The sequence below is a fragment of the Lycorma delicatula genome, chromosome 11 (genome assembly GCF_047948215.1).
Source record: "Lycorma delicatula isolate Av1 chromosome 11, ASM4794821v1, whole genome shotgun sequence".
NCBI classification, from domain to species: Eukaryota; Metazoa; Arthropoda; class Insecta; order Hemiptera; family Fulgoridae; genus Lycorma; species Lycorma delicatula.
The window spans coordinates 8,584,770-8,607,310 of NC_134465.1; the positions used below are offsets into that span (position 1 = coordinate 8,584,770).

General features: G+C 28.1%; 1 protein-coding gene across 6 annotated transcripts in view; it reads right to left on the bottom strand.

The window, feature by feature from the left end:
- The window catches only part of Bap111 (Brahma associated protein 111kD), a 74,791-nt gene extending 58,062 nt beyond the window's left edge, over window positions 1-16,729 (bottom strand). For 2 of the 6 annotated variants that reach the window (XM_075378141.1, XM_075378143.1), the window contains exons 1-3: window positions 16,340-16,728; window positions 12,358-12,419; window positions 2,779-2,823 (exon numbers count right to left, since the gene is read on the bottom strand). In XM_075378141.1, the coding sequence (XP_075234256.1) occupies window positions 2,779-2,823; window positions 12,358-12,415 (103 nt within the window). In that variant the 5' untranslated portion in view covers window positions 12,416-12,419; window positions 16,340-16,728. Of the gene's footprint in view, window positions 1-2,778; window positions 2,824-12,357; window positions 12,420-16,339 lie in introns of all 6 variants that reach the window. The other 4 variants (XM_075378140.1, XM_075378139.1, XM_075378145.1 and 1 more) reach the window with 4 other exon arrangements.
- Window positions 16,730-22,541: the final 5,812 nt, after the last annotated feature.

Here is a 22,541-nt window from a genome sequence, read left to right on the forward strand (position 1 = left end):
TTAAACTGAAAAGATTAAATTAAAATGAGAACATTATTAATTTTAGATGTTTGACATGCTAGGGAAATTGGAAATTCCTTTTAGTTACAAAAAATAAAATCAGGTAGCATTGACCCCCTCCTTGTAAAGCCAAACATTAAATAATAATTTTAAAAAATAGAACAAACCTGTTCTATTTAAATAGATTGTCCTAATATTTAATTTATAATAGTGATTTATGAAACACAAGTCAAATAACAGAATCTGGAAGTAATTACTAGCATAACAAATTTTTTATACTACACTTTCTTTTTCCTGTTTAGCCTCCGGTAACTACCATTTAGATAATTCTTCAGAGGATGAATGAGGATGATATGTATGAGTGTAAATGAAGTGTAGTCTTGTACATTCTCAGTTCGACCGTTCCCGAGATCTGTGGTTAATTGAAACCCAACCACCAAAGAACACCGGTATCCACGATCTAGTATTCAAATCCGTATACTACACTCTAATCACTGGCACAATCTAACTGTGGGCATGGCCTCTTCCTTCTTCCCTTTTTTAACTTTTATGTCTTCATTGGATGAGTGCATCGAGCATCACAACAGCCAATATCCTAGTTCTAACTGTAGCATCGTGCCAGAAGTTCCTAATATCCAACAGGACAACTCGTACTACTCTACTGAGGCTTTTTTAAAGGAAACAGAAATTCTCTTTCAATAAAATAAGGTATATTTTATAAAAAGGAGTATAAAATACAGCTTAGTATACTATTATTTACTACAGAAGCCCACTTACATTAGGTAGTTTTTAAACATTATTTTAATACTGTTTAATTTAACACATTTCACGGTTTTTATAAACAAAAGAACCTTCATAATTCATCATCCTTGATGAAGTACAACTGTAGCTAACGTGTAGTAAATTAGAACCCAACAAGAGAATGGTGTAGGTGGGAACAGTATCATTGGAGCCATTAGCATTACAAGACAATCTGTTTAGGCGATCCTCAAGCTACCAAACCCTGCGCAGGAAGGCTGGCTTTAAAAATCTGTGACCCTCAGAGCATTTCACGGGCATTTACTTACCGTAAGGTAATGAAAAATAAAAACTTTTTTTTAAAAATAATTTGACTTAGGGTTGCATAATTGGTCAATGATGGAAAGAGTCCAATTGGTCAACGGACGATTACAGATTTACACCGATTTATAGTCACTTAAAACGGTTTTAGCTAATAACGACCATACACCAGTTTTGACACAATGTATTCCATGTATAAAGATCAATAAATTCCACTTTAATATTATAAACAAGGAATATATAGAAAATCTAAATTATTTAAGAACTTTTTTCTCATGTTAATATTCTTCTCTCACTGATTAGCTCAATAGCAAGCAAGGTAATTCAAATCCATATAATCTTTTAAATACAACTAGGTATTTATTCCCTGTTATCCTTCATTCACATTTTTGATTGCTTAAGACAAACTGATAAAATAAAAATTGACATGCCTTATTGATGTTGATTTTAATAGAAATATCAATTTACTGAAATTTATTATTTTCTCCGACTTGCTACCCTTTCAGCATGAAGCACACAAATCAAAGTTTTTACCTGTTTTTCTGCTGCATTAAAGAGACTTTCCTACAATGGTTTATTTAATTTTATCACTTTACTTCAAATTTCCAATTCTTTTTTGACAATTATTAAATTCACCTATGTAAAACTGTAACTTTTTATACAATGACTGCTCCAAAATTGATTTACAATTAACTGTTGAAATAAATCAGCTGTCTCTCATATCAATCTAGTGCATGCATAACAAGCAATCTATAACCAACCTTATTATTAGATACCCACCAATCATTTGTTCTGTACACTGCTGGTAAAGCAGAAATTCATAAAATATAGCTCGTCATTATCATTGCCATCAATGAGCAATCCATGACAATTCAATTTTTTTTCAAGCAGGAAAACAGCTGAGAGGAAATCCAACAACAATTGTGTTATGTTGATTGCAATAATGTTATGAAAAACAATGAGAGAATGAACCAGAAATCTGAAGTTTTATGCATCACAAGGGAGCAAAATTGGCAAGTCTTTGAATTAAACGTGTAATAAATTTTTTTTTACAATTTTTTAACTTTTAAATGAATTTCCAAAAATTCTTATAACTTTTCACGCACACTTTACAAACCAGAATTCATTCTTAGTGACAATAATGACTTCTTTTTAATGAAGTTCTGGAGCTACCCAGTGTTTTAAAATGGACAAGGAGCTCATAGATAAGTTTAATAAATGGCTGGCTGGATACCCGGATGGTGCAGTTCTTTGATGAAGATCTGCTAAAGCTGATTTAGTAATAAGTGCCAGAACACAGATGTTGAGGCATTTAGAGAAATAAAAAAGTAATATAAATACTTTGGTTAAATTGAGTACATAACAAAACTTTTCCCTGTATTTTTATTTATTTTTTACTAGCCAATTGGAAATAAATTTTGGAGCAACTCTCATATTTTAATTATTTATCTCAATTCAGGGGTAAAAAGAACAAACATATACATAAATTTTAGTTAATTTGTTTTTTTTAATTATATTAAAAAAGGAGGTGTAAAAATTTATTATATAGGTCTAACATTAAAATAAAATATAAACTAATGATAAAATTTTACTTAATCCTCAAATCCTTTTAGTTTTAAATAAACTTTATTTGTGTAGCATATTCCCATAAAACTAAACTAATTTTTTTTTATAAAATAAAAGAAATATTAAAAATAACAACCAACAACTAACGCTCACCTTTAAGTATGTTGAAAGTCATCGGGGCACCGGCTGACAGCATCTCTGAACACAAATACAGAGACAAAACACAAATTCAATCAGGAAAAAGAAAAAAATCAACCAAAACAAAAATAAAAAAAGAATTACTAGATGGGTAAATGCAAATTTTTTTCCAAAATAAACTACATTAACATAACATTACATGACCAATAGTATATGAATATAAAAAAAACTACACAGCTATATATAAATATATATATATATATATATATATATAAAGAAAAACTTAACATAACTACAAATAATTCTCATATAAAGAAAAAACTATGTAACTCTTTTGCTATTTATTCATTCACAAGCAATAAGCAGCCATTTCTTATTATTTTTTTTAATTGGCAGTCATTAAAAAAACAACAATTAAGATGCAACTAACAAGTTAATATAACACAGTCATTCATTATACTCATAAAACAGCACAGCACATCATATAACATAAATGCAGTACATGTCATAACATTTAATACAAAAATAAATTAAATTTATTTCTAATTAAAAAAAAATTATATTTTAAATTGTAAAAAAAATTATCTGTCCTTTTGATACTATGAAGATTTTTAATCTTTTTAGCATTTAGCACATACCATTTTTTAATTATTCTAATTTGTTCTTTTTAAAAATATGATGCTATTAGTTATTAACCGAATTCTTAGAGAAAAAAGTCTAAATCACACAAAAGCTATTAAAATTAAGTGCAACAAACAGTTCAAATTTTTATTAATATTACTTTAATGTTTAACTTTTTGGAGCGGAGGTCTATCTAAAAAACAGCAGTTACAGAAATAATTATAAAAAAAAGATTATACTTCACTTACAAAAAATGTAAATTAATAATATTGACAAAAATTTATTTAATTAAAATAGGGCAAATTAAAATATATATATTCCTATAAAACTATAAAGATCAAGATTTCAAGAAGAAAAATATGAGATTGTATATTTAGAAAAATTAACTAAAACACTTTTTTAACTGCAGTAAATAACTTTAACACAACTCAATCTGGGTACATCTGAGTGGCAAGAGCCCAAAAAAAATGAGAAAAAAAATGTTATATTCTATACTACTTACAGTACAGTTCAACAAATTTGACTTGGTTAATTCAATTTCAATTTGGGAAGAATTGTTATTTGATATCAAAATACTTTAAGGTAATTGTTTATTATTTACCTCCCCCACCTCTACACTTTCTGATATTGAGATATACTCCAAGAAATGGTATGGGAAATGACAAGGAAAGAGATTTCAAGAGTTGGAAAGGCATTGAATTGAATCGACTGTTACTATCAGATAACAATCTGCTTACTGCAAAGGAAGGTCAATGCTTGAGGACAGTGTAATTCAGTTACATTATGGCTTTGCAATATTCATATGAGCAGGCTTTTTCGTGCAGTGGATATGAGTTTACATTATCACATTTTCATGTTTTCTAAGACGACAGTGAATCCTTGAGAGTAGGTTTTTGTATGGCCAAGGTGATTTATCAAAATCTATGAAATATCCAGCTTGCAGAAATTAAATGACAGTAAATGAAGAAAAGGAAGCATTTCATTATCACAAAAGAACTAATATAGCCATTTACACCAGAAAAACATTAAAAAGAAATGTGACAAAACAATCACAAAATAAAAACATTTGAATTTTTCATTATAATTTAATTAAAACACAAGTTTGTCGAATTGTTGCTTTTGATTACAATAAAACCACCAGATAAAGGTTTTATGAGTAACAAGATCGGTATATCTTCTGGTACATATGTGGACTGGAGTTCATATAATCGAGAAGTTTGTATGCATGCAGTATTACAGGAATTTTTAGTGATTGACGATGAAGGAGTTAACTGTATATAGACGAAGCAAAGACAGGTCACGGAAAATATAACAAGAAGTAGGGTGATTGGTGATAACTGGATCTTTAGATACTAAGTGTGGCAGTAACAAGTGTTTCTTGGAAATGAAACTTCATTAGCAATAATCAAACAACATATTTTGTCTGGCACTACTATCATTAGTGACTGTTTGAGGTCTTATAATTGTCTACAATTTGAAAGTTGCACCACTAACAGTTAACTGCTCCAAAAAGTTTGTCAATCCAGACACTGGGGCTCATACACAAATGATAGAAAGAAGGTAAGGTGAAGTTCAGACAAATGTGTGTTTTGTACAGTAACCAAAAGCACCACTATTTATCTGAATTCATTTTCCGCCAACTCAATTTAGACTACAAATTATGATTCACACCCTGTTCAAAGCAATAAGTCAGTTTTACAATGGTTCTGAGAATAATCAGTAGACACACACACACACAACCCTTCAACAGCGGTTCTGAATCTACTGAACACAACTTTTTTATGCACGTTTTTATGAATTTCTGACATAAAACAAATGTTTTTCTATTGTTCGTACACAATGATTTGGATTAATATACCTCAAAGTATAATCAAAGAGATTACCTGTCACTAATCAAAGAGATTAGTGACAGGGGGGAAATTGTAAATAACTAAAAACTTTGACTACTATCCAGAGAAGTTAAAAATTGTAAGGGAGTGGGCCTTGATATTACTTCATGATATCAAGGTTTCTTAATCACAGTTATTGATAATAAAAAATAGATTGTTATAAAATTAAAAGTAAATCTCAATCAAGAATCTGCAAGGCAATTACGTGTTACTAATAATATATATTATTTCATGTTATTAATAATATATAAAATAAATATTGAATGATTATAATCTTTCAATACAACAATCAACAGTGTTGTAATTTGGCTAAAATAGTTATTTATTGCAAATAAAATAATAAGTTAACATTAAATGAAAACACAGATGAATGAAAAACAAACTACATAATTATAAATGGTTGGAACACAACTATCACACATGATAGTACAAGTTACACAATATACATATTTTATTAAATTTGATAATCATTTTTAATGTGAGCCATGAAAGGGGATATCTGCTTTTGAATAGTTATAGCTTACAAACCATGTGATAAAAAAAAATTGAGAATTACATCATATTGAACTTTGTTTCTTTTCAGCTGTATTCTTGAGCAAAGAAATCTCTAAAATATATGGAAAATTCCACATAAAATAAGTCTTTAAGTTTGTTTTCCAAATAGTGCAATTTCAATATAATTAATAGATTATATAAAAAATAATTAGTGTAAGAATTTAGGAACAGTTTTTATAAGTTAAGTATTCAACAATTTTTTCTGATATTTTAGTTTGGAGATCATTCTTAAAAAAATATTTGGCTGTCAGTGTACACATAAAATTTTCTTGACTAAACTATGTGCTTTAACTACAGTATTATGATATGAATGTAAATCATAATTTCAGTTAACAATACACACAAGGAATTGTGAAGGAAAAGGAATTTTCATTAAAACGACAGGCAGTTATAGCAATCTGTTTGTAACATCAGTCATAATCATTTCACAGAACACTAAGGTGAAACACCTGAACAGACAAGTTCAAATGCTTAATCAAACTGCACATCAAGTGAAATGACTGTACTTTTTCTAACAATAATTTCATGAGCATCTTATATGAGAAGTTTTCTTTCCTTCACAAACCTTTTTCCATATGTTTGTTAAAATTGTGTTACAATAAAAAGATTTCCATCTTTAGAAAGAGCTGTATTTAATTTATCTACTAGTCAGTAGATACTGGTGTATTTTGGTAGTTGGGATTCAATTAACTACAAATCTCAAGAATGGTTGGCTGAGTCTGTACAAAACTACATCTCATTTGCATGTCATACATCTCATCGAGCCGTACAGTTGCTTACTGTTCACAAGCTGAACAGATTGCAACGAACAAATTAGAAGAAAAAAGCTCCCATTTTGAAAACATCATAAAAAATTCATGATAGAAAAACCTTTATTATTAAAAAAAAAGGAAGTTTAATTTATATTTTAATATAACCTATTAACAAAATTATTGAACTCTGAAACTGCACTGGTGAGGAAACAATTGAAAAACTAACTAGATGCTTTTTAAGTCTAATTGTGAGTTCCAATGCCTAAATATGTTTTTTTATAAAATAAATTTAAACTCTCAAAAATGACAGGAAAGAAGTTAATTTGATATTAAAATGAATTTTTCCCAAGTATTTAAAAGGTATAATTCTTCAACCGGAAGCTTTTTCTTTCATGATGAATATAATTGATTTTTAAGATGAAAAATTATTTAACTAATTTATAAGGTGAAAAAAATGCACATGCTGAATACGTAAAGAGAAAATTTCTAATTCCCTTAAAAGAAGAAAATTTTTTCAAACAATTTACGACAGCAACATTCACGATTGAAAAATTATTAGTACCTCTTTAGCAAGAATCTCAAAGAAAGATTGATTCTAGCCACATTTAGGAATAAACTACAAGAAAAACATGAAAAAAATGTTTCCTATAAAATAAACAAGTGTAAAATTTAATAAAACTTTTAAGTAAACAAGTTAATTTTCTTTTCCTAACCATGAACATTTAAAATAATAATTCAGAGAAAAAAGTCGGCTGAGATAATTTAACCAAATAAATTGTTGGTAAAAATAAGAAAGATAAACAAACATAACAATAATAGAAAAATATTTATGTTAATATATATGATACGGAAGCCATAGTTTTGGCAAAACCTTAAAATTAAACAAAAATTCCTAAAATTTTTAATTATAATTTTTATAATTATACCTAATTTCTATTTAAAATGGTTTAATCAGGGGTTTACTTAAAAAAAAAAAAACAACATTCATTAGTAACAAATCCAATGTCAAAAATAAAATAATTTCAAAATAAGCAAATAAAGCTAAATTAAAAAATATTCCGGGCACAGTAAAAAAAAAAGGCAGACAATACAATATCACTAACTGCTTAAAAGCTGCAAATAAATAAATAAATTAGATAATTATCAATAAAAAATAATACCACCTTTTTTCCAATTAAATATATCTTAATAAAGCATTTCTGTAGCAAAAAAAAAGATTAATGAAAAAAAATTTTAATAGCTAATATTTAACAAATAAAATGCGTAATTACGAAAAAAAGTCAGCCTATAAAGCAAATAAGATTCATGAATTAGTACAGTAATTAAATAAAAGTAAAGATAATTAGAAGAAGATAATAAAAGACAGTAAAAAAAGATAATACATAATTTTACACTTTAAATAAAAAAAACCTGAAATATATAACTACATTGCCAAATTATGCTAAGTACTTATTTAATAGTTCATTTATTAAAAGGAAATCTTTAGTAACTAATGCATAATGTTATAGTTCAAACTCCTACTAAATGTATAACATTAGAATTTCAAGTGGTTTTCCAACAAATTTACACAACTATATAGTTTTATTTTAACAACTGAAGAAAACAATAAGAAAAAAATTAATTGCAACTAAATTTGTTAAGATCTGTCTTTCAACAACAGGAAAAATATTGATAAAAGTACAGGAAAACATTCCTGCTGGTATAGTAAATTGTATAGAAATGAATTTCTAAAAGGTTTATAGTTACTTTTTTAGAGCATATCAGCACAGTTGTTACCTTGTCCTATAGAAAAAATTTTTAAAGCATAAACTACTAAAATTCCCTCCTTGCTTTCACTAAAACAAGATTTGATGATCATTTGCTAAATCTTTCACACACAGCCTAATTGTTTTTCTCATGATCGAAAAATATGTTGGTGTAAAAAATGACATAGTATGCGTTACAAAAGAAACAGTTTGTATTTGAATATGATACAAAGTCGATAGAAAAATTTAGTTATATGTTATTAAAGCTTGTTTTTTTCTGATCTTCAACTTACCTGAAAAAACTTATAGTAATAATAATAAATTATGTTGAAAGGAGAAATGAGTATCCTATTTTTATGGTAATCAAATTTAAACAATCCATGATGATTTATACAAAAAAAAAAATGTATCAATATGAGAAAAGAGATGAAATATACTGTAAATAAAAGACCTTTTTTGAATATTTTTCGATAGTTGGTTTAATACAGTTAGGACAGAATTGTAATGTTGGTTACAAAACATATGTGGTTTTGGTTTATATGAATTAATAGTATAAGTATCGATAGCGAGCAAGCATCAAAAGGATGCGTACTGTAGGAAAGACAATGATGAGAGAGAATGCTGTATACAAAAGTTCTTATTTGATTTATTAAATTACGTTTTAAGTAAACTGCTGATAGTCAATCGTATATTTATTTAAAGCACTCTTCAACATACATGGCAGCTGTTTAAAATCAATTAAATTTTCTTTTATTTGCACTGTACTTTGTTACATTAATAACAATATTACATTTCAATTAACAATAAGATGGAAAAAAGAAGGATATGAAATGAAGGATATCCATTACAGTGGTTTCACATAACTGCGTAATACAATACAGGCTTGGTACTAGACTGCACAGCTGTTTTGGTACGACACTGTGAAGTTTTATTTTTTTTTTTAACCCCTTACCGATTTCTTTTTTTTTTACAGAAATGAATGTCTTGTTTTATTTTTTTGTTTTATTTAGTTATGTATTTCGACTAATAATGACCCAATATGTAATTTAAAAACACTTTTATTTGCATAAAAACATATTTTATTACACACTCATACAAACGTATGCAATATTCACACAATTTCCACCAAAAGCATATACAGAAGATTTAATTAGCTTTATAAATTACCTTTACACAACTATTTCCATAATTATACATTTATATACTGATATTTTTATACAATTTCATGATATAATAACAAATATAGTGCTCAGAGTCTGAGTTCACAGAACACTGTAAATAAACAACTAGCCAATATACAGCGGGTCAGCTGATTACAATTAAATAAACATGAAAATTCCTCACATTAAACTGTATTAAAACAACTAGTGTTATCTATCATTGCAGAATACTGCTAAAAACAACTATGTAATATGACAGAGAACAATTAAAATCGGACAAAAAGTTGACATCAGAATACTCTGTCAAGACTGGTAAGGGGCTAACAGAGAAAGTCAAGAATGCCACCAGTTTCAATAATTCATTACCTTCGCAGATAAATGTTTAAATCCTGTTATTAAATAAAATTATGTATCATAATAGTTTAATTAAAACAAACTTCAGTATAAAAAAAATTTTATCTTATTGAGATCATAATAGCTATTTTTCATTGCATCCAAATAAAACTGACAATTCAACATTAAAAAAAAAAGACAAATATAGTTGTTTAACATACTGATACATTTTTTCTGTATAATTTGTAAAAATATAATTTAAAAACTGCACCACACTGAAAATAGGAAAAAAGGTAGCTTTTTACTCAATAAGTTTTCTTCAATAAATTGAAACTCTTCAGAATAATGTAGAAAAGAATGTTTTAGTCAATTTTTTTTATCAAGTAGATAGAAAGATATGACTATTCCAAGACACGCTTCCACTTTTATAAGGAATAGTAAATTTTTGTTTGTAAAAATTTAACTGGAAGTAACTTTAAATAATTAGAATACAATGGCAAAAAAATGATAAATGAATAACTGGAAAATTTTCTACCTCCCACAAAGATCTAAACTGAGCCCTCCCCCCCACACACACAGAAGCCAAGTTTATTTTTAAAATGCAGGACACAAAAAAAGAAAAACATATGACATATAATTAAAGATAAATTCAACCACCTAATTACTGATGACATACAATTTGAAAAATTTTTTTTTATCACTTTTTTTTTTACCCTGCCTCTACTTTCTTGCATAGAAATCAGAGAAACTTTTTTTATACAAAAATAAAAAAGTTTCTGATTCTTTAATTGCACAAAGAATACTGCAGATTAGCTTAACCAAAGCAATACAGAATTTTTACAAGCAGTAACAAATACAACATAGAAAGTAAATGAAAAAAAACAAGCAAGTTACATTTGGAACCCCAGAAAAAAAGAGGAAAAAGGAACCTTTTCCTTTTTAATCTCCTAATAAAAAAGCATCTGGCACAATTAAAAATAAACTAGCAAAAAACACAGTAACAGAAAAAAACAAAAAACTTAATAATTATGTGATCATTTATAAAAACAAAATATCCAGGTGGGAAAGTAATCAGATCATGCCTGATCTGGGGATAACCAACCACAACAAATAGTGAATATTAGACAAGTTAAAAAGACTATATAGCGAATATTAGACAAGTTAAAAAGACTATAACAACTTTTCATTCTGAATGAAAATGAGGCATGAACTGCCACCAATTTTGTATGCTAATTTAAATTTCTCCTGCATGCCAAATAACATAAACAATCATGGAGAAAGTACTATACATTATATCTAGTGTGTTATAAGTGCAAACTGCAAATAAATATTTATCAATAGTAACCGCCTTTCCCCTATTAATTTCTACATCAATGTAACATCTTGCACAATAACCAACAACTCATGCTTCCAGACTGCCTACAATCGAAATTTACATATTACCAGAATGGATTGTATACTCTTTGAAATACGATTGAGCACAACCAACCTCAGGTGGCTAATATATTATCTTGTTCTTTGCCTGAAATTTCTTTGTAGGCTACGAACCTGACAAACGCTATCACATGTATTAAGGCTGCTGAAAAAGAATTTGGAATGCCTACCAAACCAACTCAGTGTATTAACTAGGGAAGTATTGATTAGAGAAGAACTATTTGCTAAACGGTGATTACCTAAAAGAAAATTAAAATGATCACCATTTGCTTTTTAAGCTACAATTGTTCCTAAATTACATTTGACAAAACTTTTGAACAAGCCAGCGATCTTTGGTTGGAGGAATACAGATCATTTTTTTAAAAAGATGCATACATAACCGTCAGTCATTAACATTAAAAAAAAACAACATTTTAAAGGTATATTATCTCATTATTTAATAGTGTAACTTTTCCCCTTTTGAATTACTTTAAAATACAAAATAAAGTGAAGGGTAACCAATCATCTACACCACTATATATACAAAATGTTAACTAAACACTATTTTACAAAATATTAAAATTTTTTTTTACATCTCAAAAAATGGCACTTTTTTCTTTTTTGTACCACCTCTAATTTAAGTATGCTAATAGCACACTTGTCATTAATTAACGAACAAATTTAGTTACTGTTTAATCCATTTGATGAAAAACCACTATACATAGAAATCTATATAAATTGACAATTTCCACATTAATAGGATCAATATGTACCAGATCAAGAAATTCTATAGCATGTAAATGACTTTTTTTCCAATTAGAATTAATATTATGAAATGTATTCTTCCTCTTCCTTTCTCATTCTAAGTTAAATATATTTAATGAACATATTTTTAATTATTTTCAAACATAGTTTTTTATTAAAAGTTAACAAAATTTATCAAAAGATAAAAACACAAAAATAACCATAAGTTATTTAAAAATATATTTCTATTACTTAACTTGTGATGTAAATTAGCAATTAATTAAAATATAATAAGAAAAGATATTAATTATATGCTACAAACCACAAAATTCAGCTGAAGTTTAAATATAAGAAAAAAATAATGCAACAGGCAAATACTCACGGTTTGATGTTACTGGACTTGCAACAGCTATCTGTTTATAATTCGCTGGTAAAGCCATTTTTCTAAAACAGAATAATATTATACAATACTAAGTTTTTATTTTTATTACCATGCAGTATACACCATTGCAATGAATAATTCACATACATTTCTTTTAAGGTAATTATATAAAATTAGGGGCTCATCACCAATTTTGATCAAATTTGGAATATATCTTATTTAGGATCTAAATAATTCATTACAACTTAAATTATTTGTAAAAAAATCCTTTCACCTGAGTTATGTCCCTCGAAGTAACACAGTATCTCCACTAAAAATTTCATAATTCAACACAATACAAGAGTAATATACATTATTTTTGAGTTAAATAATTTGGGTAATATATAGAATTATAATTTATAAAACCACTTACCAATAATTATCAGTAGTAATACACGTTCTAGCGCTTTCAGAAAGTTATTTTCATCTTTAGGAATAAACAGTAGTTAGTTATGTATGTAATAATATTTACTTCACATATTAATTAAGTTATATAAATAAAATAAAACTTGTATAAATATAACAATTGATCGTATTTGATATAGAATGTTAGACAGAGTCCATAACTGTATACAATAACCAATTATTTAGTATGAAAATAACATATATTATACTTGTACAGTGCTAAATTATGAAATGTTTGGCGACAGTACTGAGTAACTTACGAAGTACTGTGTAACTCAGGTGAAAGGAGTTTCCAATGAATTACCTCAATTGTAATGAATAACTAGTCTAGTCTTAGGTTTAGGATTGAATAACTTAATTTTAGGCGTATTCCTCTGGTTAAAATAGTGAAAAAAAGTTAATTTATTATATGTCCAGAAATATTTATTTTTCCAGTTACATCAGTAATAAAACTGGTAATTCTGAACAATTATTTGATCAACTTTAATTTTGTTTATACTTTAATACACCATGGTAGACATGTTCAGGATCAGGTAAAATCTAAATGTCAGAAACAGGTATGGACAGCGGGTGACATGTGGTGCAAGGTCAAAGTCTGCACACGTTATCAGTACCCTCTAGACTAGTCAGTGACTCTACTCTATTAAATCTATTAATTATTGAGACCTGCTCAAATGTTAATTCATTCTGTAGAGGAAGATTAAGGTTAGGGTTAAATTTTTTTAGGAAGAAGTTAGAAATAAATTATGAAGGTATGGCAGCAATATTTAACACCATCTTGCAGGACACTTTCTTTTCTTTTTCTTTCTTTTTCCTGTTTAGCCTCCGGTAACTACCGTTTAGATAATTCTTCAGAGGATGAATGAGGATGATATGTATGAGTGTAGATGAAGTGTAGTCTTGTACATTCTCAGTTCGACCATTCCTGAGATGTGTGGTTAATTGAAACCCAACCACCAAAGAACACCGGTATCCACAATCTAGTATTCAAATCCATGTAAAAATAACTGGCTTTACTAGGACTTGAACGCTGTAACTCTCGACTTCCAAATCAGCTGATTTGGGAAGACGCGTTAACCACTAGACCAGCCTGGTGAGTTATCTTGCAGGACACTTGGCTGAATTTATGTTTAAATGGAAATACAGTCATTACAGAGAAACTACATCACACATTCTGTGATACATATCTGTGATGTATGTGTGTATGACAGTTATTGGTTGTGTGTATGACAGTTTACAAACAGCACCGTCAGTCATCTTCAACAACTGACATGAGTCAGACTATGATGATTATTAAGGTTAGTTTATTCCTCTAGCTATTAAACTCTAACCTTAACCCTAACCTCTCTCCACAGAATAGATTAGTTCTGAACAGGTTGCTATAACTAACAAAACTGATTCCTAGTGCCTATAATGCTGTTAATGCAGCGCAGACTTTGACCTTGTACAAGTCAACAATGTTCTAACGTGCTTTCCAATATTTAAATCTTATACTTTCCTGATCCTAAGCATATCTACTGTGTTATTAAAGTATGAAAAATGTTTACGTTCCATCAAGTAATTGCTCAGTATTACCAAAAAAAACCTTTCCTTTTATGGCCTCAAAGGTAAACAATATAGTACTGCACTTATGTGAACATAATTTATACATTGGGTCTCCAGATTAAGTAATAGGCAATCTGTTCAGTAAACCATCACACTGAAAGCTGTATTTAAAATATTGGTCAATTATATACAATTATAAACTCACCTCAGAATTTGATGAAATTTGGAAAAACCTTTGTTTGGATTCAAATTATTTTTTCAATTGAAATTATTCATTAGTAACGCCTTTCACTTGAGATAGTTGCTTGTTAAGTTACATAGTAGTAACCAAAAATTTTATAATTCAGCAATGTATAAGTGAAATATACATTATTTTCAGACTAAATAATTGATTATGGTATACTATTACAGATTCTAAACAATCCGTTTAGTATACGTTTGGTAATAGTATACTATTACCAAACAATCTACCCATTTAATATTTAAAGTTAATTACACAAGGTTGGCAGGCAAAGTGAAATTAAGTTACATTGATACTTTATGAAATTCAGTACACATAATAGTTAGTTAACCTTAACCCTGACCTAACTAAACTCAATTAACTTTAAAAATTACTCCAAAAATAATATATTGTACATGTACCAAAACCCACACCTTAAGGTTAATCTACCTTAATTTAGTTTTAAGTGAATCTAATATCATTCTTAACTTAATTTCGCTAAAACCAAATTATTTAGTTTAAAAATGATGTAAATTATATTGTAACAGGACTGAATTACAAAATATTTGGTGACGGTACTGGGTAACTTATGATAAACATACTCAGGTAAAAGGTAACTCTAACAGAAAGTGTCATAAATAAGGTAAACCAAATTTCATCAAAATCAGAACCAAGTCTATAATTGTACATAATTACCAAACCATCCATGTTACAACTGATTTATTACAACAATAATTGCAATTAAGGTTATGTACTAAAAACTAAAAGAAAGTTACTCAACAGAATAACACAATCAATTACAAACTTTGTTGGCTTTTCTTTGTTTTGTGAAACAACAAGCTCAGATGAACTGCATGAAGTCAATCAAGCAACAGAATATTTCCTCAACCAGCGATGTGCACACTATATTAAAATACTCATGTTATATTATAGTATCTCATAAAAATTAAAACTGAAATATATTTCAATATGGAATAGTATGGCAGATACTACCCATATTATTCTAAATAATGCAATAGAGCAATTTAAACACAGGAAATTATGGATTGCACACTTTCATAAAACAGTGGGAATGATGTAATAAGCTTGTCTAGTAACAAAAAAAAAGTGTTAAAAGCACACTTTTATTCACTTAGAAAATAAATCATTTTTAATTTCTTAAAAAGAAAGATTAATTCAGACTGAGTATTTATTTATTATCTAACCTCTCTTGCTCATACACCCTAGCAATCTTCAGGTTTATTTAACAGGTAACATTTAATAGCACCTAACCTTTAATAGTTGTGAATTATTACAATGATGTCTATAGATATAAATTTATTTATTTATTTGAAAACAAAACCCTGTAAAACCAATCTAATTCTTTTTCAGTCCGTATTGTAAAATTAAATTGTTACAAATAATATGGATTTTACTTTTAAATGTGTAGTTGGATGAATATTACACACAAAATGGCCTAGTTCTACTAATTATTAAAATTCTGGATTAAAAGGCCTTTCAAGGTGTATATATATATATATATATATGAACTGACAAAATGTAAAAACCCATTTAGATTGTTTACCTAAATCAGATTTTATAATTCCACAGAAAAATCACACCTAACCAGTAGGAACACGTTTAACTGTACCAATGGTTGGAAAAGCATAATTACTGGTACCAACATTTTAATTATTAGTACATAGCAGAGTTAAATGATCAAAATAATAACTAATTAGCAACAAAGCGTAAGGGGAGTAAAATACCGAAAAGCAATAATCAAAATAAACCTACCTACTGTAATTTACAAGATTCAATAAACTGCAAACAATTAAAACTTAATCTTAATAAGTTTTTAATGTAGCATACGTACAATTACAATAAATATAAACAATCCCAACAACCACAAATCACACAGCAACAAACGCCATATTGGCATAACCCCAGTTCAGACGACAGGTTGACCAACAACATAAAATCTTCTTTCTTCCATTCTACCTCAACTGACAACACGGGCTTTTAAGTACTGCACAAAAACACTTTCATTTTTTCTCCAGTAAGTACAGCGGAGACCGTTTAACATGAAAAAATATGAAATGTTCTTTGTTGTAATTAATGATACAGTTATAAGTAGGTTATGACAATAGATTAATACACATAGGCCGGCCTCTGTGGCGCGAGTGGTAGCATCTAAGCCTTTCATCCATCCGGAAGTCCCGGTCAGGCATTTTCACACATGGTACAAATCATTAGTCATATCATCTTCTGAAGCAATACCTACAGGTGGTCCGGACGTTACAAAAAAAATAATAAATTTACATAAGGAACTTCGAATTATAGAAACAAAATCAATGCAGTACTATCATTTTCATATGAAATCCACTGATCTCATAGAAAAAAACTGTTTTATACTTTTTATTAAATAAAAGCTAACGTAAATATAGCCATTAAAAATTAAATTGAAAATTTACCAAATCTATTTAAAAGTTTTTTTAAAACTAATAATTTGTTTTTACCTTGATTACTACTGAATCAGCCCCCAAAAATGTGATAAATTTTGTCATAAACATTCCTGATATTGCTTGAAGAATATTAGAAATTTAAAATATGAATCTTCATCTACTCAGCCATCAGTGGCGGCTTCTGTATAGGCACTGTGGAACTGCACCTCCCCCCCCCCACACCGTAACTACCACTTGATATTATTGATAATATTTAATATAATGAGTCCTTTTTTTCTTTAATTCTTCCTTTATACTTGTACAATGTATAATCCTTGAGCTTAATCTCGGTAGCCATCCCCCAATTTATGAAAAATATACAAAAATCGTTGTATGGAACTGTGCGCTTCACAGCTCCAGCATGGTGTTTGGCTGCTGTGTGCATGCACATATAAGAAGCTGCACGCAAGGCTGTGAGGGAGGGAGAGAGAGTACTGTTGCTCCTGCAGTGCCAACCCTGGCATGCTGGTGGAAGGTGTTTTTTTACTCTGCATGTGTGTCAAATGGTTCCTTTGTTCATTCCCTTTTCTAGTTTAGTCGGTGGAAGTGGTTTAATTGATTTTTCAGTAGTGATGACAAGATGGCAGAAAGCAAGGGCTCTTTGATTGCCAGATATAGGGAAAAGAGAAGGTAATTAGTAAAAACTAATTATGTATTTGTTTCTGTATACATAGAAATTTAAATTAAGCACAATTGGACTATGGTATTTTTAAGCGGACATTTTATTAAGTTATTATCTAATAATACTAAAAAATATTACCTGTATTGACATTTTATTATTTATTCGGTTAAACTGAATATGCTACCACCATATTCTTGAATGTGATAAAGTGTAGAATTAGATTATTATCCTGTGTCCAGCTATTCTAATTTATTCATTCTTTTTTTTTGGTTCTTTTAATTTACAGAAAACTTTAACCATGGCCTTGAAAAGACCCAAAAAATACATTTTCTGGAGCAACACCCCACTAATTTTAGTTACGAGTCGCTACTGCTACTCAATGAATCATCAGAGTGTTTTTCAATATTCTGATGCCTATTTTGGCAAACAGAAGCCATATTGTAAGAAAGTTTTCAGTCTCGCTTACATAGATACTCCGGATTAAATAATAAAAGCTTAAATTTCTTTTCTGAGAAAGAATTCTTTAAATCTAGTAATCACAGATTGCGAACTTGCAAATACTGTTGAAAGTTTCTTGGGGCAACAACAAGCAGATACTTGCATTCTCATCTGACTTTGGATTTTCCTATAGGATTTTATTTATTGAATAATTTTTGTCGTAGTTTAGATTTTTCCATCATTCTATTTTATAATGAAATAATCAATATTTGAGTTATTTCATACACTAGTGATACCAGGGCCAGCCCTTGCATTTTTGCCACCTTAGGCAAACCCAAAATTGCCACACCCCAATCTTCAAAAAAAAAAAATAGAATTATAAAAAAACCATGTTAACCAGAAAAATTACATAAAGTTAAGACAATAATACTAAACAGATTAACAGAGTATTGTTTTATTGAAAAAAACAAAATTTATATTTTTAATGAGTTAATGACAACAAACTTACATACTAAAACTAGCACCTACTATTTGCAGAGATAATTTAAATATACTTTTAAAGCAATAAATAAAACTAGTACAATAATAGTATTATTTACTATTTTTTAGTACAATAATATTATATAAATTAATAGAAAAAAATATTACTTTCTAGATTCAAGTAATCAAATTTTTGTGAGTTGTGTTATTCTTTTTACGTTCTAGTTTAGGCGGTTTTGCCACTGTAGGCAGTTGCCTACTGCACAGGGCTGGCCCTGGTGATACTACATGTCTGAATTCACTACCGTTCATGAAATTCCTTCTATAGACTTACAAAAGACTTATTCATAATTTTATTTATTAAATTTATCATGAATATTTTTGTTACTTTCTTATTTATTTTTTAACTTTATTATAAAATATTTATTATTTACATGTTGTACTTTATTATTTTATGTATTTATACTTTAAATAAATTATATGGACTTTAATCACTTCTATTTTACTTCCCTGGCATCGTAAATCTAGAGCTATGTGTGACTGGATACACAAATTTTTTATGAAATTTGGGCATAGACTCGTGTATATGGGGCAATTTATTGGTAAAAGTTTAGGGGTCAATATCTTCGTGAGGAGGGGGGTAGATAGTTTCTTTGGGATCACTTTTCTCATTTAAAAAAAAATTTATCCCCAAAAACCGAAAAAAAAGCTATCTTTTTATTTATTGCATATTTTTTAATCACTTTTTCTTTGTCTTCCTAAGGATAGTAGTGCACAAACGACTGGAAAAAAATTGTTGGTGGGGAAGCAGATCAAAGTTTAAAAATATTAATTTTTTGAATGTTTTAAACCTTTTTTTAGTTTAATTAAACTTTATTAATAATATTACAAAAACATTTCATCAAAATTCATCTCCTACCCTAAAAAAAAAAAAAATGTTAGGTAACCTTTTATTGGTTATTCATTTTTCAGTGGCTTTTTTTTAGTATATTCCATTTAAAACAGTAAATGTAGACAAATCAAAACATTTTCTTGGGAGATGATTTTGTGGGTGGGAAGTGGAAAAAAGTAAAAAAATATAGATGTTTTGAATTTTTAAACTTTTTTCATGTCATTTAGAATAAATAACCAATACCAGGAAAGTATAACAACTTTGTTGTAAGCATTTTTTATAATTAACTGTGAATTCTGTGATGCTCATCTGATAAAGAAAGGTCTTTCTCTCAGGTCTTACTCTCAGGTGAATGATTTTTGACAACATTCTCTAAAAGTTGTTTCTGATATTGAGTAACTACCATTTTTTCACTGTCGATCTGACTGGATAGAGTTCTTTATAAAATGTTTTTATAAGTACTTGCATGGATTAATACTACATGTAGTAGTAATGTAACATAACTGATCTATCTGTAAAGTTATGAACATGAAAACTGAAAGAGTTATGAAATGGAATTACCCAGATCACAAGTAACCTCATATTTGTCAATTTCTCTTCCATTTCAGGCCTTCATATTAAATTCTTCCTTCTTCTGGTAAGAATACCATGAAAATGGGATTACTTATCCCTTTTTTTTGTGGTGTTATCTTTTTTCTTGTGCTAATAGAATTATCAAAGGACTGTTTTCTATTTTTGGAATTTACAAAAAGTCAAAGTAGCAGCTGAAATCAATTTTGAAATAGTCCTAAAATAAAATGACTATGCTTTACTTGTAGTCAGTTGATATTTGTATGGAGGTACAGCAATAAAAAACACAAAAATTTAATAAAATAAATTTTAATTGAAGCTTTCCTTTTTACAAATTCTAAATTTTAACAAGATTTTATAAGTTAATATATCAAACATACAAAAACACTACCAGTTTTAAAATAAGAAATTACAACTAGTATACACATATAAAATTAGGAAGTTTAAAGGCACTAAATATATAATTAGACTGCCATGAAAATACACTAAAAGTGTAGAATTAACTATAATGTAAATTAATAACATATCATTTTTCAGTAATACAGTTTAAAACATGAATTGTTAAAAATTGTCTGACAGTCAAAAGAAAAAGAATAACTAATAATTTACTACTAACTCAATATTTTTAAAGACCAAATAATACAAATTTTACGAAAATCATTTAGAAAGTAAAGAATGTTTGATCTTTGCATGCATCTCCAGTCCCGCTGTGGATGTGTCATTGAACTCCCTCCACTACAAGCTGAGTGCAAGCTAAACTGCAAAGTTGTATAGACATTTGTATTTCTTTACATACTTTCAAAATGTGTGGCAAAATAAAAACTCCTGCCAAATGTGAAGTGGGATTCAGTTTTTGAGTGCAAAAAAAATTTAGGTGTATTGAAATTTATAAACAAATAAAGGAAGTTTAATATGATAGTGTGATAAATGAAGCAATTAATTAGGAAACAGTTCATTATGTTTAATCAGGGATTAACAGATGTGAACAATGATGAATGTTCTGGCTGACCATCTCTCATCAGAGAAGAATTCAAGAAAAAAGTCGACACCAAAGTGTAGGAGGATGTTTCACATTAGAGTTTACAGTTTCTTTCCTGAAATTGTAACGACCTATTTTGGTTACAAAAAAAATCTGTACCAAACAGGTAGCTTGATTATTATCTGATTACAAAGCCCAAACAATGGATGCTGCTTTGATGTTTTGGTTGGGACATTTTATAGCATCTACTACACAGGGCCTGACTTGGTGCTTAGCGATTATCATATATTTCCAAAGTTGAAAGAGTTTTTAAGAGGCAGGCACAATGAGCTGAAAGAAGTTGTCAATGAATGGTATGATGCTGACAAGTGTTTGAATTTGTGTAGTGATTACGTTGAAATGTAAGTTATGGGTTCCTGTAAATATTAAATAAAAATTATTTAATTAAATTGTTATCTTGATTTTTCTACATCAAAACATGCTTCACTTTCTGAACACTCATTTTATAAATTTATTATGTAATATTATATGTACCTTATCATCAAATTATTTACTAATTCTTTTTTAAGTAGACTTACTTTAAGAAATATTATTTAATGTTTATACAATTACAAAAAATTATATAATGTAATTGTTTATTTTATTAATTAACTTACTATTATAATTATTAATATACAGTGTTACTATATTGTATAATACACATCTACTATTTTTTATTTATTTATTATGTTATTAATACCAAGAAAGTAAATCTTTAACAGTTAGAACATTACAAAACTAGAACTATAGTTAAATAACAAAACAAATAGAGAAAGTTAATTAAATTTCAAAATTTAATACTATTATGAAAAAACCACAAGCTGAAGCATAGTGATGCTCTGACAAAATAACAGTTTCAAGTTAACTTTAAGCATTAATTTTAAATTAAAAAGCAAATGAAAGCGCTGAAATAACTATTTTTGGATCAATATGGGTAAAACTTCTATTAAATCTAAATGTATCAAATAATTTGAGTTATTATTTTTATATTCAAATTACTTAAAAAGATTTTTTTAAATTTTAGGACATGCCATAACGTAAATGTTGTTCATAAATAACCTAAATGTGATAATAAAGTCAGATGTAAAAAAAATAATAATTTATTCAAAAAGTTTCAAGTTGCAGTCCAAAGCATTCAAGATTTAAGAAAATAGTAACTGCACATTTAAATTAATTTTTTTGTGTTTTTTAATACTAAACAAATAAATTTAATAATAACAAAAATTTCATAACTATGTGATCTTTCTTTAGGTGAAATTGGTGTTAAATTGATAATTCCTAATCCATTAAAATATAATTTTAACATTAAAAAAAAACCACAATATATAACTTAATTAATATGTAAAATTGGTATTCCTAGTTACCTAACTGGTAACTTTTATCCCACCTGATTGTGAGTTTTGACAATACAGAAAAATAAATATGGAAGATAGAAGTCATTTTAAATCCTAATGAATATCCTGCCATTATATAGC